Source organism: Struthio camelus, chromosome 6, assembly GCF_040807025.1.
Source record: "Struthio camelus isolate bStrCam1 chromosome 6, bStrCam1.hap1, whole genome shotgun sequence".
In the NCBI taxonomy this organism is placed as follows: domain Eukaryota; kingdom Metazoa; phylum Chordata; class Aves; order Struthioniformes; family Struthionidae; genus Struthio; species Struthio camelus.
In genome coordinates, this window is record NC_090947.1 from 22,809,425 (window position 1) to 22,837,218 (window position 27,794).

At 37.5% G+C, this 27,794-nt stretch overlaps 1 protein-coding gene and 1 long non-coding RNA gene across 8 annotated transcripts in view; one reads left to right on the plus strand and one right to left on the minus strand.

The window, feature by feature from the left end:
• The window catches only part of LOC104148518 (uncharacterized), a 30,065-nt gene extending 5,434 nt beyond the window's left edge, over positions 1–24,631 (plus strand). For 2 of the 4 annotated variants that reach the window (XR_011141913.1, XR_695130.2), the window contains exons 3-5: positions 1,374–1,436; positions 9,368–9,505; positions 21,093–21,799. This is a non-coding gene — a long non-coding RNA (uncharacterized lncRNA). Of the gene's footprint in view, positions 1–1,373; positions 1,437–9,367; positions 9,506–21,092; positions 21,800–24,017 lie in introns of those variants that run through there. The other 2 variants (XR_011141915.1, XR_011141914.1) reach the window with 2 other exon arrangements.
• HAT1 (histone acetyltransferase 1) lies at positions 4,829–27,700 on the minus strand. Of its 4 annotated transcripts, none has more exons than XM_068948603.1 (11): positions 27,547–27,700; positions 24,631–24,702; positions 23,547–23,622; positions 21,799–21,919; positions 15,213–15,392; positions 14,860–14,981; positions 14,255–14,359; positions 13,785–13,891; positions 9,600–9,751; positions 8,206–8,322; positions 4,829–5,230 (listed from the first exon to the last, which is right to left on the minus strand). In XM_068948603.1, exons 1-11 carry the CDS (start codon positions 27,662–27,664, stop codon positions 5,063–5,065), a joined length of 1,338 nt encoding a protein of 445 aa, XP_068804704.1. In that variant the 5' UTR covers positions 27,665–27,700; the 3' UTR covers positions 4,829–5,062. The 4 variants fall into 4 exon arrangements, with proteins under 4 accessions (XP_068804704.1, XP_068804705.1, XP_068804707.1 ...); XM_068948604.1 differs by having other exon boundaries at positions 27,480–27,697; XM_068948606.1 differs by having other exon boundaries at positions 4,829–5,340; positions 27,480–27,688.
• Between the last annotated feature and the right edge of the window lie 94 nt (positions 27,701–27,794).

Consider the following 27,794-nt stretch of genomic DNA (forward strand, 5'->3'; position numbering starts at 1 on the left):
AGACAATAGGTCAGTCTTGAATTGCCTGAACTGCCACATAGCAGCTTTGTGTGTTTCTTCATAGGAGGCATGAACATTTGCTGCCCAAGATACTGCTTCAACTATATAGACCTTTGTTCCTCCTATTACAGTGCTTTAAGCATCCTTCAAATCCCGTAACTTCAGGTAGCTTACTTTCTCAGTTTTGAAACCATAGGTATTTTGTTGGATTGCACATTATTTATTGTTGAGCTAATTGTTTCCTGGTTTCTGAAGTAGGTAACATTTATGTTTCAAAATACATGAGAGGAAACAGTTTGATCTTAGTTTCTAAATATAAGCATTTTTCAGAACTTGATTTACCTCTTAGGATATTTCCATGCACCGATGATGATCACGCAGGCTAGATTTGCTCACAGTCATTCTGTATCTCTGCTCTTTGAATGTTTGGATGTTTTATGCCTATGTGCAGTGCAGCTTTTTCTATTAAAAAGAATGAATTTGGTTGGGTAGTAGGTATACGGGGACTGGGAGAAGCGGAGTTCTGAATAACTTCCTAGTTGTGGTTACATATCCAATAAGGCTACAGAGTCTCAGTTGAATCAAGCATCCTTTGAGGACCGCTAAGAGAAAGATACAGAGGAGAGGCAAGTTGTCTGCCTGTATAGAAACATAGGAATATAAAATTCATCAGGGGAATTTAGTTCGCTGGCCCAGGTAAAATCAAAAGTGAGAGAGGTTAAAAAGACAAATAACATTTTGGGAGTACCACGTTCTGGAAGTGACAGGGTTCTGTAGCGATTCCTCATGGAATGTGGCAAATACTGAAATTATTGCAAGCTGGGGAGCTGGGGGCATTAAGTGCTGCAAAGGTTGAGTAGTCGGTTTTCAGCATAGTTTCTTTCTGGTTTTACGTTCACTTCAAAACATCTCTTACTACCTGAAGCATGGGAGAATAGAATGCAATGCCTTCTCATTGTGCTTTGGTTAGTCCCTCTTAAGGCCCTGTGTATGTGGGGTGGCAGAAAGGCAGAAGAATCGTTTTTCCTTCTAGGAATATTTTGTAATCAAATATACAAAAGTATGTTTTAAAAAATGTTTTAAAGAGTTTCAAAACCAATATATTTTGCAAAGAAACAAATTGATCTAATTTTATAATTGGTGTGTAAAATTCCACATAATTGCCCCATAAAGGCAGGGCAGTTGTTAAATGTCTTTCTCAGAGGCCATTTAGTTGGCTGTGAGGGATAAGATTTGGCTCCTGACTTTGCTAAGATGGAGCATTGTTGGATTATCAGGCAATACAGTTAGAATGAACTTCTCTCACATCCCCTCCTTCTAAATATTTGAATTATAATGTTTTTAAGACGTATTCATTTCCTGATCTGTTTTAGACACTTACAAAGTCCTCCACCGTTGCAAAGGAAACATGGAACTATAAACTTAGAACCTCTCAGGTAAGCAGAGGAATCGGATTATTCAAAAAATATTTAATTCTTTTTACTAAGCTTGCTGTTATATATAGTCTCACCTCTTTCAACGTTTTTATTAAAAAATCACTACGAAATAAAACACTGAGATTTGGGGTTTAATATATTTGTTGGTTCAAAAAGAAAAACTGTTTTTCTAACTCATAGCTTTGCCTACTACCTGGTATGTCACAGTCAAGCTATGTTCTGAGGCATCATCATTAGAAAAAAAGCCACGCTGTGAAAAACCGTTATTCTTGGAATGGTGCTATTGACAATAGCTTTGCACAGAAACAAAATTTCTTTCTACCAATGGAACTAGATTCACAATTTTGAAGATACTTCACTAATTTTTGCTAAAGTGCCTTCACTGTTGCTGTGACTGTATTTTTTAAGTGATGGAAAGATAAGAGCAGCAGCCTGAAGCATCTGCAATGAAAAACTTTAAATATACTTTCAGATCTTAACATGTATGCTGAAAATTCATGAGTATTTCAAATGCACCAAACTTTTAAAATTCTGTACCAATATGTGGTGCAAAGTTTCACTTGATCTTTGAGTGAAGTGACTAAGGAATCTGGATTTAGTCCAAATGGGGGAAAAAAGTCACACAGGAAATTAAATAACATTAGTATTTGATTTAAGTTCCTGTTAACATGTAATAACTCAAAAGAAGCACAATAGCAGCCTAAGAGAAGAAGCCTTGGATAACAGACGATGTACTTGAACAAAACTCATTTTTAAACAGCATTATTTTTACTGGCATATTGTGCCCAGAGTAGGAGAGGACTGTAATAGTGTTCAGCTTCAACTGTCTAATTCCTACACTCCTATTTGCTAAAATCTACAGAATTGAAAAACAGCTACTAAGCTTAGGTGTTCCTGTGTCTGCTAACAAATCTACAAATTGGCTATCCCCCCTAAAGTTATCTAACTGTAAATCTATGTAGACAGTTGGCATTAGTTCATAGGTCCTTTTTCAGCATGTAAGTCAAACAGTATCAGTGATAATTATGCTATATCCTATAGTACACTGAGAAGTATTTAAATATAGTAAAATATATAGAAACCACTGGAAACTGTGGAAACATATCTAGACTGGCAAGTCAGAAAGGTAAGAGCGTATCTAGTAACATCCACTGAAATCCAAGTGCTTAGTCAACTTTACCATTAATGCTTAATCTCTAAAATGTTAGTTCTAGCAAACATGCCCCAAAATTCTGCAGAAGTAAACTGCTAGACATGCCATCCAAGTAATAGTGTCAGCTAAACTATCACTGTTCTCCAGCTGTTAAACCTCACCTTTATGCAAATTATTGTTTCTTTTGCTCTGCCAAGGGATAGTCCAGACGCTTCTTAGACCACTTCAGGCAAAGTCAGAAGGGCTAGTTTAATTTACTGATGACAGCAGTTTCAGATAATTGGTTAATTAACTGTAATGGAGTAGGGAGTACTCACATAGTCTTTCCTGGCAGCAGTACTGTAGAAGCTGTAATCTGCTGCAGGATAGCAGAATTCAGTTTCTACTCTAAGAGGCTGTTTATTCACAGACTTGGTGCCCATAATTAGTAGCAAGACAGTTCCTGTAAACCACGTCATAAATTTTGTTGCATACTGATACATCCCAACAGACTTTAGACTGTTCCAGATGTACCCAGACTATCCTGAAATGAGAAACCATGCTGAAACTAAGGCAGTACCTTAATCACTAGGAAACTGGATTCAGCAGTTCATGCAACTCCTTCAACATATTGTCAACATACAAGGAGAAAAAAACCCTAGCAGGTTATGAAAGGATTAATCTGCCCTAACCAACGTGCAAGAGAAGTTACACTATTTGTCTAAGAAAAGTGATTTTGTCCTTTTGGCTCAGTAGCTTCTTTCATATCTGTTCCCCACCATCAATTAAATATGGCAATCTTTACTACCTTTGACATCAAGTTCTAGGTCTCATGTTATTTCTCATCCCTTTTGGAACATCCGTGTAACCTGGAGATAACAGCCACGTCTCCCTTCCCTTTCCACATCTGGTACTAGAAAGAAGAAAGAAGCAGAATTGCCAGACTCTTCCAGCTTTCCATTCCCTCCTGTGAGAAAAATAACTTAGAAAGTACTGTCAAGCATTATTAATGAACAAACAGCTAATCAAAGCTGTTTTTTTCTTGTTAGCCCAACAGTTTAAAAGGTTCAAGCTTCTTGCATCTCATGAGCGGCTCCAGCCTCAGTAAGGCAAAAGATCAGGCAGCGTTAGCATTTAACATTTTCAGCAGACCTCCCTAGAGACACAAGAAGTATCCCAGCTCTCTGGGCAAAAACCAAATTAAAACATAGTTCTTCAACTCAGCTTTCCCTCGTCTGAGTTATCACCAGCACTTGGAACATGTTTAACAAAAAAGTATTACCTTAAGGTTTACTAATGCAGTCAGGATAGTTTTTTTTTTTTTAATTTTATTAATGAATGTCATAGATTTGGATACTATGAATAGGTGAGACCTATGGTATCACACAGATAAGATGTCCCAGCCAGAACAGTGAGAGTTGCTAAAAAAGACTTAGTAATAAATACAAAAAAATTAACAGTAAGAAAACATTACAGTTTTTCTTCACATCATAATCAGATGTTTATAGAGAACTGTCAAATCTACAAATGTCAGTTATGAAAGCTGAACCTGAAACCATTGGGCCTATGAAACATGGTTAATCATTTTCAGTGATCTTCATTCAAATAAAGTCCTCTTGGCTATAGGGCAAGGCAATAAGTTTTAAAGCCTGAACCTCAAGAAAAGATAGCATGCAATGGATCACTCTGAGGGAGAAAGAATCAGGATTCTTAAGACAACTAACCCGAAGCCCAAGATATAACAGCAAAATAGAGTCAAGGAACTAGATGTAGGTACTTGCCTCCTTACAGATTTGTATGTTTTCTATGCTAACTAAAAGAGAGAGTACTTTTGGAGTCCTTGCAAAGTCTTGGCTGTTTCCTCAACTGTGAGATATTTGCCTGAAGTGATCAGCCTACAGACTTTGGGATCTGAAAAAGAATATACTCAAAGCCCTTTAGAAGCTGGAGTAGAAGGGGTCCTGACAGCTAAATGCAGCAGGATCCACTTCTAAGTAAGGGTAAAGAGCCTGTACTCAAAGCATGCCAGACAGATTTAAAAAAGGGTAGGTAGTGTTTTAGCCTCTTCATACCACATTAAAACTGGCCTACAGGCACACAACAGAATCCAGTTCAGCAGCCTGAGGAGGATCATGTTAAAGGGAGATTTAACAGAGCTGTAATACAACTATCACTTAGATTTGTGTGCTAACCTGCCATTCAGATATCTGTTAAGTCCTAAGGTAAAACAGAAGGGTAAAAAATTCAAACAATAGCAGTGTTAACTGTGTCTGAGAATCTACATTGTTTATTTCAGCAATAAGTGCCCTCAAACCTAGAGTACATTTTAAAATCTACAACACAAAAATAGAAAATATTCAAAATGCACAGAAACACAAGTCACCTGAATGTGATTAAAACGTCACATGAGATTTTGCAATTAAGTAGCAATTAAGGATGTGCTTCACAACACTATAGAAATTTGCAAGTTTTCTGTAAAGAAAAGGTAGGATCTTCATGCTTGCGCAAGTCGTTCTAACACTCTTCGGTAATCTGAAACAAGTTGTTGGAAGCTCTCTTCTAACTGTTCATGCTGCATGTTTAGGTCTATTTGGTTCAACTGATTCGTCAGCTCCTCTGGTCTTAGACACCTTCTCATCTTGGCAAGTTCTCTCTGCTTTTTCTAAGCAATTAAACAAACAGCAGTTTGAACACAACCAGTATCATCAATAGTATAGTATTTCATTAAATTTATTCGATCTCAGTATCGAGTTCTTTAAGATGTTACTAATCCTAAAAAAAACGGTAATAGTGGTAGATTAGAAAATCTTTTCTGTTAAAGCCTCAGAGTTTCTGTATTACTGAGCAGAAATAAAAAATAAAGTGAAAATTTTAAGTTTCTTTTTCTTAAGCAAACAGATTAGGCCTAATGGTACTCCTATTACCAAGAAAAATGGCATGAAAAACTAGATTACAGAAAATTGACCAGAATGTATTAGCTCTATATTGATATTAATCAAGCTTGTATTCATTAGGTCTCTTTAGTCAACTATTTTCCTGTAATTGACCAAAAATTAATTTTAAGCCTCCAGTATATAGAAAACATTTCAAGAATTGTTACAAATGATTCAAAAGTTACCAGGACTAAGCAATAACAGCACTGAAATACACTAATAAAATTACTTACAAGCATAAACATACTAGTATACACAAACAGCAGAGGGTGCCTCTTGCTGTTTGCCACATACATGCAGTTTACCTGTTTCTTACTTAATTACAAGAGCATTTTGAGGTGTTTCTTACTCCAAATGTATTTTTATTCAGCTGATATACTGAATGCTGTGCATTGGCCTTGTAAGACAAAGTAGTAAAGAATTCTCAGCAAAGCAGAGTTTGTTTTGAATACAGATACTCTCCACTAAGTAGTTTTTACATTATGGCATAAAGCATTCTTCTCTCCAGAGTTCCCTGTTTGTTCTATAGAAGTTCTCTATGCTTCAACAATCAAAGCTTTTTAAAGATATTTAGCCTGTAGATAGTCTTTCCTATTTTGATGCTATAATCAAAGAGTCTGTAAAAATTTCACAAGCTGTTCACCTTCTGAACTACCTTAGTGTGATGTCCTGTTCACTAGGATACCAAATCTTTTATTTCCTAGAACAAAATTGTTAGAGTGAAGGAGGTAGTAGTACTGATACAAAGAGAGTGAGTTGGCTCTATCAGCCACTCCAGTCTAGTGATGCAGTAGAAACAAGAAGCTCAGTATTTTTAATGACAGTCTCCTTGTTAACTTGGACACTTCAAGGGGAAGAGAAGTATGACAAGATTTTTGGTTTTGTGTTTCTGCACTCAAGTTGTTTGTGCTATCGCTATCTAGGAAAAAGCTGTAAGAGGAAATATGACTTACTAACTTGAGAGTTAAGGGCAATTTAGAATTATTCTGTATCTGTACAGCGCTATTCAAATGAAGATATCAAGTGCTTTATGAAAAAAATGTAGCATTTAGATGATACCAGAATTAAGAATGTTGCATTATTTCTCATTCTTTATCAAAGTTGCTTTCTTTCCCCTCTCCAGATTACCACGTCTTAAGAGTAAGTTTAATTGCAGTTCTGAATCGGGTTTTGTAAAACAGCAGCATGACTAGAATTTATTGGAAACATTGTTTAAAATAAGCCTATAAGCTGCTCACTAGAGAAAACTGCCATAATCAAGCTAGCCATATTTCACAACATGAAACTTAACCTGAATCAAGGGAGAGGTGTTGGCTGCTTTGAGGATTCTTTTGAAAACAACTTTATAATTGAGAAGTTAAACTTGCAATATTCTGAAATTTAAAATTAGCAATATTACAGCAAAGTAGCTCTCTTGCTTATCTAACAACACATCTGCATTAATTTATTAAGAACATAGACTAAAATGGAAACACTTGTTAGCAGCACTAGAATTGAAGTTGCTTATGAAACTGAATACCTCCCAATATGACTTCAGTGCAGAACAAATGAATCAGAATCATGTCATAAATCCCCTAGCTGAAGAATCATGGCCTTATTTATAGTGGATACTGAGTGAAATCTAGCAAAGGAGACGAGACACTCATGGAAGGGAACAGAAGGTCTTTTGATTAAGGTCCTGACGCTCAGCAGAACACGGTGTTATCGCCAGATCAGCCAAGTATTTAATGCAGTACTGTTTTATCATTTCTGCTAATGGCCCCCTGACGTCCAACTTTAGTACATTCAAAGTTTTGCTTTATTGACAGCGTAGTCTCACATCTACAAATGAAAATCAGGGGGCCTCTGGAAAGCAAACTTTGGCATTTCGGTCTAACAGGATGAGAACTGCTTTAGGAGGACTTGCAATCTAATCAAGGCATTTTCTTGCACTTCGTGAAACCTTCACAACAAGGCTTAGGTTTGCTCAGCGAATACTGAACAGCACAGAATAGCTAACATGCTAGTTGCTGTAATAAACCTAGGTCAAATTTGCAATCCTTCAACTCTTAATACAGAGACTGATGCCCTTAACAACTGGAGGATAATCTGTTTTACCAGTATCTCAGGTCTACGCAAGATAAACCAAACGTGCCGAATTGAGGATCTTGAGGAGCATACTTTGTGAAAGGCAACTTCCTCAGTTCCTTCCAAGTTAATTAAAGCTTGCTTGAACTTTATTGCTGGAATTACTTTATATTCCAACAGCACTGAGTTCCGTGCTGCCATGAGTAGTAGATTACTTCTAGCAAGTTGTCTTAAGAACTAGTTAACAACTAGAATAGCAATCTAAACTGTAGTGTAAGCATACTGTAACATTTACCTCTCTTCTCCAACCTTTTCTTGTTTTATTTTAGACATTTTAAACTTTTTAAGGAATTGACTTTTTCTTAAGCTCATCTGGACATAATGTGATCTGTACCTAGATACTGTAAGCTCAGTAATAACTTCCTACTGGAACTGGGCAGGTAACATTCAGGAGCCAAACACAATCTTCAACACAGCTATGTATGAATGTTCCCTGCATCTGTGTACATGTCACTTAAACACTGCATAACTAATAGCAGTTGATTGGCAACATAATTGGCATCAACTACATTTATGGAAATGAAAGTAAAATCAAGTATAATTAGTCTTGAAATAAGTATACTTAAGTCATATACACCTTATAGGGGCCAATCAATCTTCTTTTAACGTCCAACCGATAGCTTCTGGACTGCTCTGCATCACCCATATCTGTTGCACGCAATCGGAGAATCTCATAAACTCGTCTTGTGTGTTGCTAATGAATAGAAAGGAGAATAAAGAACATGCCTGAATATTAAGAAGTCAGTCTGTAGCAGTTTAGAAAGAGGAGAAACATTAAAATAGTTGCTCAGTTTGTCAGAAGCCTGTCAGAAGCACCGAAGAGGATGCTCCTAGCCAATTGGTTAGATGAGTAGACAATTTCATGCAGTCACCATCTGTTGTACCAGCTGAAGGGCTGCTTTATGGACAGCAAAACCTGTTTTAAGGGAGCAGCAGAAAGTCCAGAAGCCGGAGCTCTTCAAAGAGCTGACAGAGGGTTGGAACTAGACTGTCATTAGACAATCCATCCAAACTAGTGAAGGAGGTACTGTGTTGTAATACCCTCTACATACCTACTGCTCTCTTCACAAGGCTCCCTAGAAGCTGTAAATATGAAAATGCAACAGCAGTGTTTAAGTTCATGAATGAAAGAATTGGTAAGAAGAAAATTGACATGATTTTGGAACCACAATCTGCTAGTATCACATGTTGGGGGGGGGGGAGGGGCGGAATCATGTTGCTGCTATAGTACTATTGCATCTGTATTAGAACAGTTTAAGACCAGAAATTCTTTTGCTTCATCAAAAGAATGAAAAATGGGATGGTTCATTTGCTATGCTTACTAATACATGTTTAGATAATATTAAAAAACAACAACATATGTATCCATTCAAGTATAAGCTCTCAGACATGGAAAAAAGCTGCAGGCATACTTTTCCTATACAAGCTATAACATTATCATAAATATCTTTGACTATGACTTCTCTCCCTGGCCTTCCCCCCCCCCCCCCCCAAGTCTCATTCAAAGTTTTCACAAAACTACATTCAAATATATTTGAGTTAAGCACCTCTGCATTTCAACCACCATATTCACTAGCAAGTTTAATCACTCAGTGAGGAGGTTACCAGTGAGGTTAATTGTTTAATTCAACTGTTTAGTTCTCCAGGTGTTTAGAGTTGCCTTAGTAGCAGCTGTCTGCTATTTTAGTGTTCTGTATTTCCAAACATCACTCACTTTGTATAGTTTCAATTTTTTTCAGGATCATCAAGGTCAAATGTATTAGAATATATCAACAGGAAAGGATGCAGGAAAGAAAAGGCATTTATCTAAAACCATGAGCTAGGTATTTCACTTCCAGCTACGTCCTAAAGATCTGTTGATGCTGAAATAAGCCAGAGTAAGTAAATTACAAGTCTTCACCTGTATGTCTAAATTACTTTTATACTAGCTTGATAAGAATAGGTTCAACTAAAACTGTTCAGATTAAATACCTTATTTATTTTCAGCTTTTGTTGGGCTTCCATCACCATTTCTTGGCTGAAACCTTGCATTAACTTTTCTGGGGAAAAGCAGAACAGATCTTGGCAGAGCTTTACAAGAACAAAGTCTCTTAGCTTTACATAATTGTCAGATGGATCTTCAGCTAGAGAAAAAATACAAAAGCATGTAGTTACTATCAGCATTCTGTCTTTCCTCTTCTCTCATACAGTTACAACAAACAGGAAACAAAAGTAGATACAATATTCCTTAGTATGGCAGCAACTGTGCTTACTTATGAGCAGTGCTAGCCAGTTTTTTTGATGTATGATAGTAGAAGCTGAAAGATTGCAGAAAAATAACTTCTAATATTTTACGTATGCAGTACTGTATATAGCATTATATCATATTTCTAAGAGATCAACAGTATACATGTTCAACTGATCCAGTTTAACTTCTAGGGAAAAGACCATAGTATTATTTCATGCATAAACCCTTTCTCTTGTGTATTCTGTCTACCCTTGGGTGTTAGACGCAACCCAGAGGCTCAGCCAGCCAGATTTTATGGTTTCACAGATAGAATTTATATACCAAGTATACCAAGTTCAGTTAATCAAATTTGATCTTAATCAACCACTACCTAACTTACCTGCTTTAAATCCAGATTCTCACTTCCAATGTTTAGTAGTAGTCTTTGCTGTTGCAATACAAAGTATGAAAGGATGGCTTTCACACGAATTAAAATGTTGGACAGATAAGTAAAATATTTACTTTTGAAAAGGAACAACTAGTTGCGTTTTTATATTGTTATTAGTTTCTATACTGGTAAGACTATATTGTAATTCAGCAGAATCTTAACAATTTGAGGACAGGTAAGCCTACAGCTGATGTTTAAGAACATGAGCAATTTTGTATTGGCCTATGCAATCTTGAATGTTTAGTTCTGTAACTATCCTTCTAATACTAAGAGGCACTAATTGCCTACATCTTTAACTGCTTGCAGAGGTCAGCCAGCAGGTCCACACAGATATACACATACATGCAGCTATTTTACACCCTGCACTTTTGTAATGAAGTACAGTACAGAGATGCACAATTGTTCACATTTTGTAGACTGTGCCTATCAAATATCAAGCAAAGTATTGGATGCAGGATGCAAACTACAGCCTTCCTGAGACAACAGGAGAAAAACTTGATAATTGTATTAAAAAAAAAGAGTCAGCTGTAGAGGTCTCTTTTCTAAACCAGATACCTTTCATATACTCAACATTTCCAGAAGAGTACCTAGCAAAGCTAATCTATCAGCTGAAAAAGCACCGAACGACAGAAACATTGTTAACTTCTCAGTATAATACTCTACTAGTATCCCTCAGTCCTGATCTTGAGAGCCTACTCTTGAAACACAGTAACTATAGCTACATGTCCTTTAATCCTTCACTATTAATAGAAAAATGTTAATGCGCCAGTTAAGTCTAATGTTACCTTTGGACAAATAAAAACATTAGAGTAACTACAGGGAACAGCTCAGTTTTTACAGACAAGAGCCTGTTACCTCAGTAATAAGTCACATTTTTGCAAATGAAAGATCAGAATGCAACAAGACTGCATCTAGACTGAGTGGCAAGTACATGCCATTGTATGCTTCAGGATCCTGTTCTCCTGATCACCAGGAGTGGGGAGCTGGCTGGAGTTTACCCTGGCCACATCCTGGCCTAAACGCCTGTGATTCTTCATGTTATGATTCACTTTGCTTGTCACTACAAGGAGCAAATGCAAAATAAAAGATTTTTTTAAATATATAAATACACTGAAAATTAAGACTAAGAAAGAGAAGCAAGTCCTCTACTTAATGCAGAAGATAAGAGACAGAGAAGACTAAGTATTTAATATCTCTGTTTCTTGGTTTTCAGGAAGTTTCAGTGCAACTAAATATTATACCAAGCAGTAGAACTATTAGAAGAGAAACTAATTATGTAGAAAGCAACTGATGAAACTATCCTACGGTATACAAATAAGCTAGCCAAAGCCATTTACTGACCACTAGCTGTAGTCTTTGAAAGCAAGGAAGGTAAGGAAAGGTTCAAGTACCTGAAGGGCAAGCTTATTCAAAATTGTCTTTAGTTAAAAAGGTCAAAAGGACCCAAGCAATAGCTAATCTAGACTTCATCAGTTACCTGCAACTTGCTTAAGGGTACCATAACTATCAGAACTATTGCTTTAGAAAGTCAACGGATATAGGGGGGAAAAATTAAGAATTAGCTTCAGTGAATATCAACATAGTCACATATGCAACTTTGTACTCAGCTATGAACCATACAGAAGGAAGTGCTTACAATGTTCTGAAGGTACTTTCTTAATCGTTTAGACAGGTTTATTACAAAAAACCCCACCCACCCCAGTTTTTTTCCTGTGGACTAGCACTGTGGAATTCATGGCTAAACAGCTTATATCCTAGCTGTGTTTTTGTTTATTTTTTTTTTAAAGGATTATAGCAAATAGTTGACATTCACAGTTTAAGGATGTTCAAAAGCTACTAAGTTACCAAGAGGAAGGGCTGGGATGGAAGTTTTTGCTGCATATATGTAGCACTGTACAACTGGCTATTTATTTTCTGTTTTGGAGATTGCTTATGATCATTAGCAGTTAAAACGCTTTGTGGATGAGTGGCCTAATCTTGTGTGACAAGTCTTACAGCACTCAGTCTGTGAAAAAGACTGGAGAAGCTGTACTAAAAGTAATTTATTCCATTCCTTTTCACGCAAATTAGTTAAAAGAAAGATGGGGGCAGTTTCGCCACAATAAGCGCTATCAACATTTCACTTGTGTCAGCTAAGATGACAAGCTATAACCAGGATCTTGAGTTTGAAAAGAAACATATGAACAAAATATTCGTTATAAGTGTGAAACTCAGAAGTAACTTGCTTTTTATTTTTTCTTAATGTTAGTTCTAAGCAGTTAAATAAACTTTCTGAAAAGAGGAAGAGAGATTTAAAGACTTTTTTACTTCATAATTTTAGATGCTATATAACTAAATATCCTGCTCATATTAAGGTTCAGCCTGATTTTCCTCTAAAAAGGGCAATAAATAATATTTAAAAAACCCTAAATTTCTTTAATTTTTGAATGCCATGCAAAAAGATAGCAGCCTTTCTCATAAAGAACTTAAAACCTATTTGAGGGCAAATTTGCTGTTGTTCACTACAACCCTGCCTTTTATGCACTGAGCCATGAACAATTTTGTTTATCTTCAGTTATTGTTATAAGAACCATGTAAAGCTTTGTAATATTAATTGAGCTTTTTGGGGGAGGGGGAGGGGAAATCACACTTTGAGCAAGATTTCCTATTACATAAAGGAAGTTATACTTCCCTAGGTTCCTTTGAATGAGTTTAGGAGGCTGTTACCCTATGTTAGGGTTACCCTGAGGTGATGTATCATGAAAGCAAATGTTCTATTGTGTTTCAATTAGATTTTGGGGGCTTTTTTGTTTTTAACTAAGATGAAGTGCTGAGGTAGCACCTAGAATTGAATAATCAATTCATGTGTTTGTATTGCATTTCTTCCTATGGTGGACTTAGAAGAGATGTCATGCTTGTAGCCATTTTTGTGTCCTGTATTTTAGGCATACACACTCTGTTTTCCTCTGCTCCATCTGCCATTTCTTCCACTGCATTTTTATTGTCAGGTATTCACGTACACATCTATAATAACATCACAGGGATCTTGAGTCAGCAATACGTGCTCTGGGAGCACAAATCGTGTATAGTTTTTTTTTTTTTTTTAAATTAGCCGTAAAATTTCGGCTTGCACACTAATATTATGTTATTTTAAATTATTTTTCAATTTTAAGTTTTGGTTAACAGCAGTAAGCTGAACAAGGAGTTTGTGAAAGCTTGATCTCCTGGCTAACTCAGCTGTGCATCTCACGATAAAATGGCTAATTAGCTGGTAATCCGTTCATGCTAGGGATTGAATTTTCCTGGTGTGCTGTTCTAAGTAAAGGATTTAAGGCACTACATTATATACAGTTCTTCTGTAAAACAGGGTACTATTAATCCTGAACTGAGCCGAAACTAAATCTTCAAAAGACCATTTAATTCTGACGAATGAATGCAAAAAGTTAGTTTGCAGGCTAACAGTCTGTGAATGCTACAAGTTGTTCATTAAACAGGCAGACTGAGCTAAGAATTTGACACAAACCTGTTATATCAAGTACTGTAGGAGAAGACATATAGTATCTATGAACTGTTTCAAGAAGCTGAGCACCATGGCCTTCTCCTTGGAACGGTGGCAAAATCAGCATCTGGCTACAAAGGAATATGTATTGATATTCCAGTTAAAACGCATACATGTGCAAACATTATAATATAAAGGGTTATAATATAAAGGGTTAAAAATCAAGTGATGCTTAATTTTGGATTAAAGTACATTTAGCAATCTTCATGTTAAAATTTAACAAATTTTACAGAGTCTTAAAATTGCTAAATATTCAAAACTTGTCTGAGATTCCCCCTGCTTCAGAAAGGGAACAATGAAATACATCAGTGCATAGCCAGCTAATAATGGGGATTTTTTTAAACAAATCAACACCATTATAAACAAGTATTGGGAACTTCAGCAGTTCCCTCTTCTGAAATAAAAGGCAAGGCACGAGTTACGCCGCCAATTACCTTACACGTGGCCGGGTTTTGTCTGGGTACACATAGTAATTATAGACTGTCATGTAGCCTACGGTCGCAAAGAGCGTAGCTCCATCCTTATTATACTTCTCAAATCTGCAGATAAAACAGAAAGCCAAGCAGGTCAATTACAGTCGCGCTCCCATGCAGTGTCCATTTTCTTTTCCATTCTCCAACTGAATTTTCAGTGTCAGCAAGCTACTCTGTGAGGGCCCAATGGGTACACCTGCTATGTTCTGAATGTACAATTCACTTAATTGGTGTGCAGCAACTTGGATAAATCAGGCCTCTTTACAGCACTTCAGTGCACTTGCCTATTATAAAGATGAATAGGTGGCAAGTAAAAGAAAACACAGGCAAAGCTCATTTTACTGTTTAAGCCTACATTCAGGGCTCTAACGGACAACAGCATTTAATTCAGCTCTATTCTCAAGGCTTCCCAAAGCATAATGGGGGAAAACTCAAGCCTCATAAACAATGGTTTTTCTTTCCTGGGAAAAATATCATTATACTGCTCCAATAATTGGCCAGCCACAATTAAAATGCAGGCTTTGTGGAGGTAATAAGGTCCACTGTTGCTTTAGAACTGTACTTACACTAGAAAGTAGTTCCATCTTTCATCATCTATATCAATAAAGCTAGCAGTTTCAATAAACCACATCAAGAATGTCTGAAGCCTTTCATGATATTCTTGAAAGCCTGGACATGTCATGTCAGCCTAGGGAAAAAGCCAGGAGAAGTCAGGTGAAACCTATCATAGACATTAAGAGAGGAGAATCTGCAGAACCTAATTAAATTCTATATACAATTTTTTACAAGTATGTTTATAATTATTAAGAAAACTGGTAAAATATTTATATGCTATAGTTGAAACATTACTGAAAGTGCATCGCTGCAAAACAAACAAATGTGGCTGCTCAAAAGGAGCAATTTCACCTGTTTTTCATACTTTGTATATCTGATATGTTATATCTTCACCAGCTTCCTCATTATGGACAGAGTATGTGTGTAGCAGCATTCCAAAGGGCTTGAAATTGACCTCCTTCTCCAGCAGGGACACAAAGTCATCTGTGTTGGTGCAAAATCCAGGAGGAATGATTTCTCTAATTTTACTTTCAACATCATCTGCCTGGAGAATATAAGAGGGAGAAGGATCAGTGGAAGATTAAAAAAAAGACAGAAGCAAAGTCACTGTTATTCCATTAGAGACAAATACAAAAGCAGGTGGTATGGCCTATCAGTAATTTTAAAGAAAAAAAAAGTGGTGAGTATTCCTGTTGCTCAATAGCGACCCTTCCAGCAGATAAAGGAGCTGCACTGAAGGGATCCAAAAAGGTCACAATCCCGCTCCAATGGCGTCAGAAAGCTGGTAGTTACAGCATAAGTTTAGTGGTAATGATGGAGAGGAGCCCTGAACATTTGTCCTTTGAGATTGTAGCATTTGTCCAATCAAAAAAAAAAAAAAAAATCAAAAGTGCTGATTACTAGTCTAATAAAAATATTACGTGGAGGAAAACCAAAAATGGCAAGATGAGGAAGGAAACTGAATTCAGTTACACAGAAGAAATGCTGCCAGTTTATTGGATGCAATGCATTTATTTCTGAAAGTGCACTAGAACCAGAAACTAAGACTTTTCAGCCAGCAAATTCTCCAGAACTATGCTACATAGCCTCGTGGAACACAAGCAGCTCCCAAACAAGCAGCTAACAAGAGATAGTAGGTGATGCAGGATTGGGGTGGAGGAAACAGGACAAAAACTAAAAATGGTAGTCCTCAAACAGGAGAGTGACAGCTAGCACACGCTTGCATCTTTATATCTCTCTGCTTAAAATGCCTGCCTATAGGATCAGCCATAAAATACATTACAAACTCAGAAGACAACATCTGGCATCCTAATCAAAGAACACTTTGAGAACAAGTTCAACATAAATTAATAAAAATATGATTTAGGGATACTGTCAGCAAATTTGATCTGTAACCTACCATACTGGGGAGGGAAGAAATATTCTGACAGTAAAATTAAATTCAGAGATTAAAATTACCGTTTTTTAATAACCAAAGTGAAAGTTAGAGACTATCTGCTGAGCAGACTTCATAATCCTTTTCAGACCCCAAAAAGACCACTTGATTGAATACATTTACTACTTCTTTTTAACCATGAATATTTGATGAAGTTTCACAATAACGTATTACTGCTTCTCACCAGGCAATAAAACTTAATGAATTGGTCTCAACTTAACAAAACCATACTCCTCCATACAACTCCTAAAAGCCTGACATTACATTCAACAAAATGAGCTTACATTCAATTCAAACTTTCCTCCAGACAATGAACCCAGGTTTTTACTTAATGGAGTTTGCCGTGAGTTCAGCTGTAATGTTTGTATTGTATCTATTTCCACAAGGACTGACACAAGAACACTTTGTGTTAACTTACTAAGCAGCTCTTTCACACCGTTTACATGCATGATGGGTATTAGTTCTAAACCAAGACCCTTGCTACTTAGCATTCAAAACAGGGAAATTAAGATGCTTAGAACAAAATACACTACAAAAGGCTAATACAACATGCTACTAATTCCTGTCCTTTCAACCATAGTCCTTTAAGTAGAAGCAATGCACCTGCAAATGAATAGCACTTTATCATTCAGTTACATTTTTAGTATAGAGAAAGATGGATGTAGTTCAGCACAAACAAGTTTTATTCTTAATGGTTTGGTACTACCAACATTTATATTTATATCTGTAGAGAGAGCTATTAAGCAGTTAAAATATAGCTGTACAATACTTGGTGCAAGAAACCAATTGAACGCATACAATCTTTACATCTATTTCATCCTAAAAACAAAGAAGATGGATTTATTGGAACCTTTTCTGTTCTTTCTGAAGCAATATTGGTTAAATAGTTTTTCTTCACATTTGCCGGTTTTGTTGGGTGATGCAAAAATAGCAATATTTTTGCAGAATCAATGAATTAATTATGTTAAGTAATAAGGAAAGAATACATGCAACAACATTTCAGAAAGTTTATTTTGCTTTTTTCAACTATATAAGTGCATTATTTACACAGATCTTAAGTCTGCCCTGCTGATAAAAGTTGTAGGAAATCGCAACTAAGAATCCATAGTGATTTTCATTTTAAACATCTGAAAACTGTATACAAAAATAATCTAGAATTAGAACAACTTGCAAGGATCCATTCAGCTAATCTTTGCAATAACTCAGACTATGTGGAAAACATCTAAAAAGATTAAATATGCAGTATGGAATATTATATGTGATATACACCTAAAACTTCGCTCCCCTCACATTTGCAAGTTTCTTCATCTACCAGCGATAAGGAAGACAAACTTTCATGTGTTGAAAGCACGTGAGATGCAGCCCTCACTGACTGCCACCACAGGAAAAAAATCTTGCTTTCCATAAAACAGAATTAAATCATGAGATCAGAGACTTAGCAGATAAAACAACAGATAATTCTTAGTACTATGACTGCAATGTCTTCTTTCCTGCTACCTGCCTGAGAACCTTCCCTTGAGATGGAGCCTAGCAGAACTTAAGCAATGAAAGAAATTGTATTCTTCCATTATTTTTATGGGTTATCAAGATCTCAATTTCTTACAGAGGAAGTCCCAGAATCCTCAGTTTGAGCAGTGGCTTAAATTTAAGTGATCCAATGTTAAGTTAGTGAGTCATGGAGTACTGAAATCTGGAAACATCACTAGCATACAAATAGTTTGTTTTATTAGTATTTGTACTCTTTTATGGAAACATCCATTACATACTAAGCACTTCCCATACACTTCTTTCTGAAGTGCTAGCAGTTTAAGGAGTTATTGAAATATGTTTACTGCTTTTCCCTTATGTATTTCTTTGAAATTAGTGAGAGGTTTGTTTCTTTCACAAAAGCAAGGCACTCGTCTTAGCACTTGGCGTGGCTTTGGCCATCTTTATTCCTATGCTTTGGACCAAGCAACATATAAAATTTAAATTTAATGGAAAAGCCTTTACTGGGTATTTGCATGAAGCAGCCAGGGAATACACACACCTGAAATTTCCAGAAATTCTGATTTTTTTTCTTTCCAGCAGATACTGTTTGTTATCCTCCATCCCCAAACCATTTATTCACTGCACATGTCCACTACCCTGAAAATAAGTTATCCCCCATGTAACGCGATAGAAATAGCTATTGTTTCTAGTAGTCAAAGCAGCACAGGTATTTTTATACATAGCTGTATTTGGCTGTGCTAATGCACTCTGTTCAGAAAAAAATGCATTTGACTAACAGTCAACATAGGCAAAGCATGTTATGACAAAGTTGTTAAGTTTATGGTTTATAAAAGTATTGCCTGCAATGTATTACCTTTGTAAACAGAAGCATGTGAGGTGATGGGAAATATGGTACAGACTTGTAAACCAAACTTGGCTTGTAATAGGACTACTTAAATGGGTATTGTCCATTTGTACATTATATTAAAATTATCCAGCAGCAAACACAGATGATTCTTGTACTAGCAGGCAGTTAAAATACTTGAAGCAGTATGCAAGTGGTATACAAAGTGGCTGCTTTTAAAATAATTACAGAGAAATTCTGCTTTCAAAGAATTTCTCTATAACTATTATTTGTATTAGTTTCAGTTGGGAGAAGTGGAATAATCTGAAGTCATCCTGCTTAATGAGAGTATGTCCAATATAGAAGTTATGCCTTCATTTCATTAACTTCTGTACCGAAGCAGAAAGATTAAACCAGTTGCAAAGCAAGATGATACATTTATGGTAAAGACTATTTCAGAGGCTAGTGAAATACTTTTTTCCCCCTCCTCTTCCATGAAAACCAGATGAAGAGGAGGGTACTTAAACAGCTGCAAATCCGCAATCAGTGACAATTCTAGTCAACGTAATTCGTATTTATACGAGAAGAAAGCAGTTCTCTTCAGATATTTGAAATGATCAGCTCCTCCCAAGGGATAAATTCTGTCCATTCTTGTTCAGTGAATGAGGTGCCAGCCAAGAGTCCACTTCTGTTCAGGACCTGGTCACTCATGCTTTGCTGAGTCTTCCCCGCTTATGTGGTTTAGGTCCATCCTCAGGGATGGAGTTCTGGCACCTGACATATAGGATCTCATCTTTTACCATATCTTTGATATCTTGGAGAAAAACTAATGGGATTTGGGCAAATATTTCTGTCAGTCTCTAGCAGAGACTGTAGCAGCTGCTTTGGCAAAAATGGAACCAAACTTACTACTGGAGAACAAAACCACCTGCTGTGGAATGAGCTTGTGTGGGGATACAGACACAAATTCCTAAAGCGTGAAGAGCTTTGCAGAGTATTAAAACTGACTTCTCACTTGCAGCCAGTTAACTTAAAGGCACAGATTGCTGTCCTCTCCAAAACACCCTCTATTCACAGCACAAAGATTACCTGTCATGCATCGTGGATAGTTCATGTCTTATTATCCTGAATGAGCTGAGATCAGCAGCTAAGCAGTTAACGTAGAAACATAAATGTCAATATGCATTTGAATTACCACCCTGCTGTGATGACAGCTAATGTTTCAATCCCTGCAAATTCAAACAGATAACTGAAGTGTTCATTTTTTTAAGGTGGTTAAATTAATGGCAAATACAAATGCAGAACTAAACTGATGACTACCATATTTTTTCCTACTAAGGTTTAGATATATCCAAACAAGCAACATATTTGGATGGTCAGTCTTTTATAATCATACTGACGGAAGCACAGGGTAAGCTATCACATTTTTCCAGTTCAGCTAAAGCCTGTCAAGATTTCAGGGAAGACCATACAAAAGGCTAGCTGAAACAGATACTCTTTATTTGTCCCTGTCACAATCCCTTAAGCAATCAGAGGAATAATACAGTAGATGCAACACAGGGCTTGGCAGAAGCAAGGATTTTGAGTGATCAGAAAAGTTACCGAGTGTGCTTAGGACAAAACGGGCCTTGTTTGCCTTCCTTGTACTTCCAGAGAAGGGAACTGGCTTTGTTGTTATTACGGAGCATAGATAGAAGGCTAATAAAAATGTGTTGTGGCATGGATTCCTTTCGTGATACCATTTTTAAGTTATATTGGTAAAAGCCTGGACTGGGAGGTGGTTTTCTGTTTGCTTTTTAAAATATGGTTACTACTTGAGAAAAGGCATGCCTTTTCTCCTTACTTCTAAAAACCTTAGGAAGACTGAAGAGCACGACCTTTCACTTGTGAGATATGTTGCCCTAGTCTCAAAAGTATGTCAGACATGTCCAGGCACTTAGCCTGTTGAACTAACCATATTCTAAAACAACTTGAGAACAAGGAAGGGCAGATCTACCAAATGCATCTAAAAGTCATTCCAATTTTTTTTTTTTTTTTAAGAATTAAATCAGTCTTTCCTTGAGAATATTTACATAAGCTCTGATGAGTTTGACATAGGGATCTTTAAATACAGCTTGAAATCAAAGATGTTTACTTTTTTGAACTAATGAACAGCTTTTTTCCAGGCAGAGTAATCTAAAGCTAATGCAAGTGTATAGCCATTTTTACACTACAGAACATTATAAAGATTCATCAATAACCAAATCAATAGGTCGGGGGCTGGGGGGGGGGGGGGGGGAAGGGAGAGGAAATCAATTCAGCCTTTTTTTTTTTCTTGTATCTAAGTAAAACTCTGATGGCAGTTTTTTTTAATGCATCAGAGACCACTTCAAAAAATTCAGTTTTTCCTTAATAACTGCACTGGTACTTGTACAAGTATTAATACATTCTTAACCATGTTTACAAAACTGTTAATATTTTATGCAAGTGTATAAGTTCCAAATATCTTTCTTCAGCTAGATGAAAGACCGATTGACTTATCTTTTGTGGAGCTACCTCACAAAAGTATTCCAAGAGCATATAAGGCAGAAGAGTGGGCTGGAGAGGTAAGTTTTTCTACAAGCGCTCTGTAACCTTGGAAAAGCTGCTCACAAAAAACAAAGATGACATCTTGCATGTAATTGGGTTCCTGTAAGTGAGATGGAACACACACATGATACCTAACCAGAAACTATGGGAAGTTTCCAATCTTGCTTCTGCGTAATCTTGCTCTCCACATTTGCCATTTAAAGAGACACAGTAAAGTATCCTACATCATGTGGTGGTGGTGGTGGTGGACACTGTCCCCACCCTCCAAAAAACCTTGCCCACACACACTTTTCTAACTGGATTTTCTTCAACATGGAAAAACACTACTGCTAGTCTTCCTCCTGGATTGAGTTAACATGAAAATACGGACTTGCTAGATGGATCTTTTTTGTGGAACCAGCCTTGATATTAACACCTCATGTTTGATTGACAGTGTTGACTGTACTCCAGTCAAAGAAGGAACAATGAGGAATGAGTTCCAAGCTCTTTTTCTACTTAATGAAAGAAGGTTGGCCATTTGTTTTAACTGCCTACCCAGACATGAATTACATTATTAAATATCGAATTCTTGTCTATATCCCTTTACAAATCTTCCCAATAATATTTCAAGCACAGGTCTGGCTCTCTCTTTACCTCTACACAGTCAAACTTTTCATTAACTTTAGACGTATACTCAATGCGGAAAAGCGTTGACAGGTTACCAGCGATATAGTACAAGAGGATCTTCAGACCCTTGTAACCAAAGGCAACTTCACTGAGAAAGAAAAAAAAAAGAGTGATCAGAGCTATAGTTTAACAGGAAAACATTCACATCACAAAACTTTCATATAATAAGCTTTAAAGTTCACATCCTCTTTCCCCATGAAGCATACTAAAGCCTTCTAATAGGAAAAGGGAATCAAACTGGATGCGTACTATCTAGACAGATAACGCCTTACACTTTTTCTACTGGTCATTTTCCTCCTCTAGTGGAAAAATAGAGCAAGTCTCTGAACAAGAAGGTAGCATCTGTACATGTACTATGACAACCCATAAAAGACAAAGAACTGGAATAGCTAGTATTTCATTTACGTTTCTCAGTATCTTAAGCTCATAAACATTAAAATTAAGAAGTTACTTCTATTAAAGCTTACTTTGCAGTTTAGTAGTCTGTATTTTGGATTACACAGCTGCAAGTGATACCATATAAAACACAGGTAGAAAACCAGTCATTGTTAATAACAAGTGTGTTTTGGTGAAAAGTTCCTATATAGTTATCTGACTTAACCAGAACCAAGTAAACACAAAAAAGAGCCACAAATAAAGAAGCCTTTTTACACGTAAGTATGATATGCCTGAATATAACCACTGTACTATTGTGAAATTTAAGGAATTTGTTCCAAAGAAAAGTGAACTGCAGAAAATGGTTGTTTACAGAGAAACAGGATTTTCATGTTATTTTAAGGTATTGTTTAAAATTTTTTTTACTGAGCTTTTTCTTTTATGGTAATGTATTTCTGATTTAAAACTTAGACATATAACAGTCAGAGCAAGAATTTGCCTATTAGTTATGCTCGATTGGAGAATTTTCTCATTACTAAAAGTGTAAGTATGCTTAATGATAGCTGCAGTAACAAATGTTTACCGGTGTAACTATTTTTATGACAATTAATATACATAGCTCATCCAACTTGGAGTACTTGGAATGCTTTTTAAAGAAATCTGAAATTAAGAAGCTATGTGTGCATGCACATGCTTTAAACGAACTGTGGTCAGATTGTTGAACACTGACCTACTGAGGATAGTCAGTATACTCGAAAAAAGCTGAAACAATATTCTTCTACAGTTTCTGTATCCCCTTCCATATGTACCTGGTTACAAGTGAACGTATTTGAAGAAAAAAAAAAACCTTGTAATTTAGTATAACATTCAATCAGCTAGAACAGAATTCAGCTCGAACCTGAATTTAAGTTACTGCTCCACTTGTATGTTCTATTCGCTAAAAATTCCATGTTGTATTGTAGTACAAAAAAGGATACCCAGTTGCTAAATACTGTTTTTTTCTGGCACACATTACTGTGAAACTCTCTAGCAAGAATTAATGATTCTTTCTTAATCTTAGAATTACGTCATGAACACAACAACCGCTTAAACAAGCGATTTTGACTGCAAAAACGAGACGTTGTTCTCTGCTAATCTCTTAAAAGTAGTGCAGAATGATTAAAGGCCTAAATTCTACAAGCTAGGCACCAAGGCAACTGTCTAACTTCTACAGTCATGAAATTGAAGTATTGCTGGGTCATTTTTAAGTTAGCTTGGTAAAGCAGTGTTTCCTGATTTTTGACAGATCTGGAAAGGGAGGTTGCTTCCTAATAGCTCCGGGTACTCATAGCATAACTTACTCATCTCCAAACACTTGGTGGCTATACTCTGGATTAAATGTTGTGTTATCATCCTCCAAATCCTCAGGAAAGCGAACTGAAAAGTGACCATGAACAAACAAAATGTCAGCTTAGGTTTGTGTAAACCAGGGATACCATGCTAGATGTTCATGCTTTCTTCTACAACAGAACCTAACAACTTCAATTATGAATCAGTGCATGTTAGGCTGACATACAACAGAAATAAAGACATCTTGTGAAAATTGGATGCATATTATTTCCTCAAATCGCTAAGCATAATGGACACAGCACACAAAATGGAGAAATCAATGCAGATATATACAGCTTTATGTATATACAGCTGAACGTTACTGACTTTTACTCCCTCTTGAACACTGTGGTTGCTGCCCAGCTGGATACTCCTACCGTAAGCCAGACCAATCATGTGAACAGTGCTGCCTTCTCATTCTGTCATTCTTCTCTTACATGCAGGTGAAGAGAGAACACTTCACTGTACGTGGGTTTCAGAGTAATGAATGGAAGAATGTGTTGACTGAACGGAAGAATGTGCACTTATGTTCATGTTAAAGTTTTAGAGAATCAGAGCAGATGCACACAAAGTAGTTGCACCAATATTACACTGGCGTTTGTACTAACATTACCAGAATAATTAAGGCTTTTTTCCTGCCTGTTCTCTAAAGCCTAGAGTTTTCCTTACTGTTTATATTTTTTCCTCACCTATGAGTTCTGTCACTAAGGTCATTATGAAGAAGACAACACATACTTTAGATTTATACTATACTATAAGGATTTGGGGGGGATGGGAGAACATACTGAATAATTCAAAAAAAGTAGGGTAAGATACAATTCCAACGCATTCTGGTAACATGCTAATGACATTATTATGCAGATACAGGATTAAGTTTCTGTAGCAGGACTTTAACTGCAATAATCTCAGAAAAATTAGACTGTTATCCTATTCTGGTATTTGAATGTTTACATTAATAAGTACATGTTAAAACCTGAGTGGATTTGAAATATAAGAAGCTTAAGCAGGTGTTAATATAGTCCAGTATCAAATGTGCAGTATTTAAAGTGATATTACCTAATTTTAGTTGAATTGCTTCATTTGTGTTACACTTGTATTCAGCTAGCTTCTTCTCCATAGCAGTAAGCCCTGAAGAGAAAGGTTTTAAGAAAGTTTTAATGACGCACACAAACTTGTATCACTGTTATTCAAGGAACATATTTAGAAGAAGATTTTCAAAAACAGAAGGACACCACCACAAATACTATGGCTTTTTTTTTTTTTTTTAAACCTATCTGTTCAATATGTACTCAAAATTTAAAAGGAATATTTGGATTACCTCACAAACTTTTCTGGACCTAGAAACAAGAACTAGGAAACAGACCACAGTTATCTCCCTTTCTAGTTTCTCAGAACGGAGTTATAGTCAAAAGATTTAAAATGACGTTATTACCAATAAAAACATCTTTCAAAGCTGGAACAAAAAACTAAGAATTCAGTCTAACAGATGTTTCTAGAAACTAGCACATGCATTTTAACTTCAGAATGTAAAAACCATCCAGCTCATCCTAATTATAATTTCTTATTACTTCTTTGGACAGCAAAAGTGCCCAGAAGCCTCAGAGAGGATCAGGGCCTTATTGGACAAGCACTGTTATGCCTGCCATTACATCCTTGCAAAAGTTAAAGAATCATGTCTTTGTGACACTTTGATCTACATGAAACCATGGTCAAACGTCATGCTTTCTCAGGGAGCCTACAAGTGTATCTGCATGGAAGAATCCCTACTTCTTGTGGGTATTTCTACTTTTATGAGGCACAAGACAAACCTGTTTTCATAATAACCATACCGTTCTACACAAATTGCATGTCATCTTCTGTAAGCATGACTTTAAGCTTATAGAAGCATAACTATTCAAAAAACTTCTACAAAATGAAGGTAACAAGTAAGCACAGTATATGCTTGATTGTTACAAGTTTTCCTTCCCTCTCCCCAGCAACAGAACCAAACTAAATTGGAATACTCATACAAGGCAGCAAACAAGAAACAGCACACATACTTGGCTCAGCCACTAGAACAGAAGCAAGAAATTCTCAGTACTGCTTATACCCCACCTGCCAGTTTCTTCATTACAACTTCAAGAAACATGCTTATTTTACAAACGGGAAATGAGAGATTATAACTTCTGTGTGACAACCTCAAAGAGCACTTTTCCTAAACAGAGACACAAGCTCAGTTGGCTGCAAGCTTCTTTGCAGCAACCCATTTACTGAAAACTTCAATGGCACTGTACAAAGATTTCTGTGTCTCATCCAGCAGAATATCAAATAAAAAGCAATTATGAGAAGACTATCCTTTATATTTTCCCCGAAACATAAATTGAACATATAAATAATATAATTAAGAAATGCTCAGACACGTACATAGGTCTTACTTTACTGGGCTGCCTCTGCACCTACATCAGTACAGGAAGCTGAAATTCTTTTAAGACCAAGGACTCAATGATTTGAAGAAAAAACAACCCCCTCCCAAAAACCCCCACCAAACATGGAAGGAATACCTCTGCCTGAAAAAGTAATTGGGGGTAGGGGGTGGGGGAATACAATCTCAGAATTAAAAAGTAAAACTAAAAGCAAACACCAGGCACATAGAGAGCATGTTTTTGTAACATCAAGACTTTATATCAGAATCCACTGCCTCTCTTGTAACTTCTAGCTTTTCATCCTTCCTACTCTTTAAGGCTGCATTGCTTTGTCTTAATAAGACAAAGGCAAATCTGTTCTGTGACAATAAAGTGTTTGACAATAAAGTGTTTTGCAAAAACAGGCAGATAGGTATGTGAAAAAGTAAGCAGACTGAGGGAGAAGCCTGGTGGCAGATCACTGGTCAATAAGCACAGGACTAAAATAACTTTCTCTTTTCCTCATGTTTTCTTAACAGAGCATGCATACATTAGTATATCTCATACTATTCCAAAGTATTTGTTGTATTGCATTGCTATTTGTTTTCCCATCTTTTGCACAGCTCCTCAGGAAAGGCAAAGCCCTAATCTCAAAGCGTTAAACAAAAAAGGCATTTGAAAATAAAGTTGTTTGTTTCAAGACCCTAAATAAAAGGGCACTAGCTACTTCCTCTTCATAGATTTACAACAATTCAGGAAAGCCCCCCCCCACCCCCCCAACAGCACCAAGCAGACTAAAGCAAAGAACTCCTGAAAAAGTATGTCTCTGTAGCTAATACTAGGCACCTTACTGCAATCATTTTCACAGACAGGGGTTCTCAACTGTAGCATACATACCACCAATAATTACCTAATTACCACTTTTTTTTTTTTGAAGCAGAACAGAAATGAGTAACAAGTTAAATCTGCTCTGCTTTCCAAAGTACATTCCAGCATACAAAACATTTGTCACCTAGTAAGGTATTTTTCAAGTGTTTTAAGGCTTTCCTCCCCATGGCTATCCAAGGTTCATTCCAGAAGCCTCCTCAGAAAGTTTTTCCCCTCTAGTTTCAGATTATTCATAGCAAACTTTAAATAAAACCAAGGATTCCCTCAGGAAGACAGCAGAAAGGGAGCGGCGCTGCGGCTCCGCACTAGGTGCGGGGATCACGAGCTCGAGGGCGCTGCCCTCCCCCCCCGGCGCCCTCGGGGGGCCCCCGCTGACCCCCGCCCCGCCCCGCTTGCTGCGGGCGGCACCGGCCCGGCCGCCGGCGGGGCGGCAGCAGGGCGGCAGCAGGGCGGCTGCGCCCCTCCCTCCCCCCCAACTCCCGCAGCCCCGGGGCCCGGCCGAGCCACCGCCCCTCCGCGGGCAGGGCAGGGCAGGGCAGGGCCGGGCAGGCCCAGCCGAGCCCCCGGAGCCCGGCCCAGACCGGCGGGGCCGCTCAGGGCCGGGTAGGGCAGGGCAGGGCGGCGGCGCGGACTTACCCGCCATTTCCGAGCGGCGGCGGCCAAGTCACCCAGGCAGAACGAATCAACCCGCGCGCCCACTCACCGGAAATGAGAGCACACACAAACACTTCCGCTTCCGCCCGCCGAAATACGGCCGGGGAGCGGACGGCACCGCTGCTGCTGCAGCAGCCGCCACCGCCGCCTAGCACGCGAGCGCGCATGCTCGGCACCGCCCTGCGCGCTACGCCCTCCTCGCGGGACCCGTTAAAGAGCTTATTTGCATGTCCCCGCCCCCCGAGCAGCCGACCCTCCCCTGCCGGGCCGGCGCACATGCGCAGTGCCTCGGCCTCG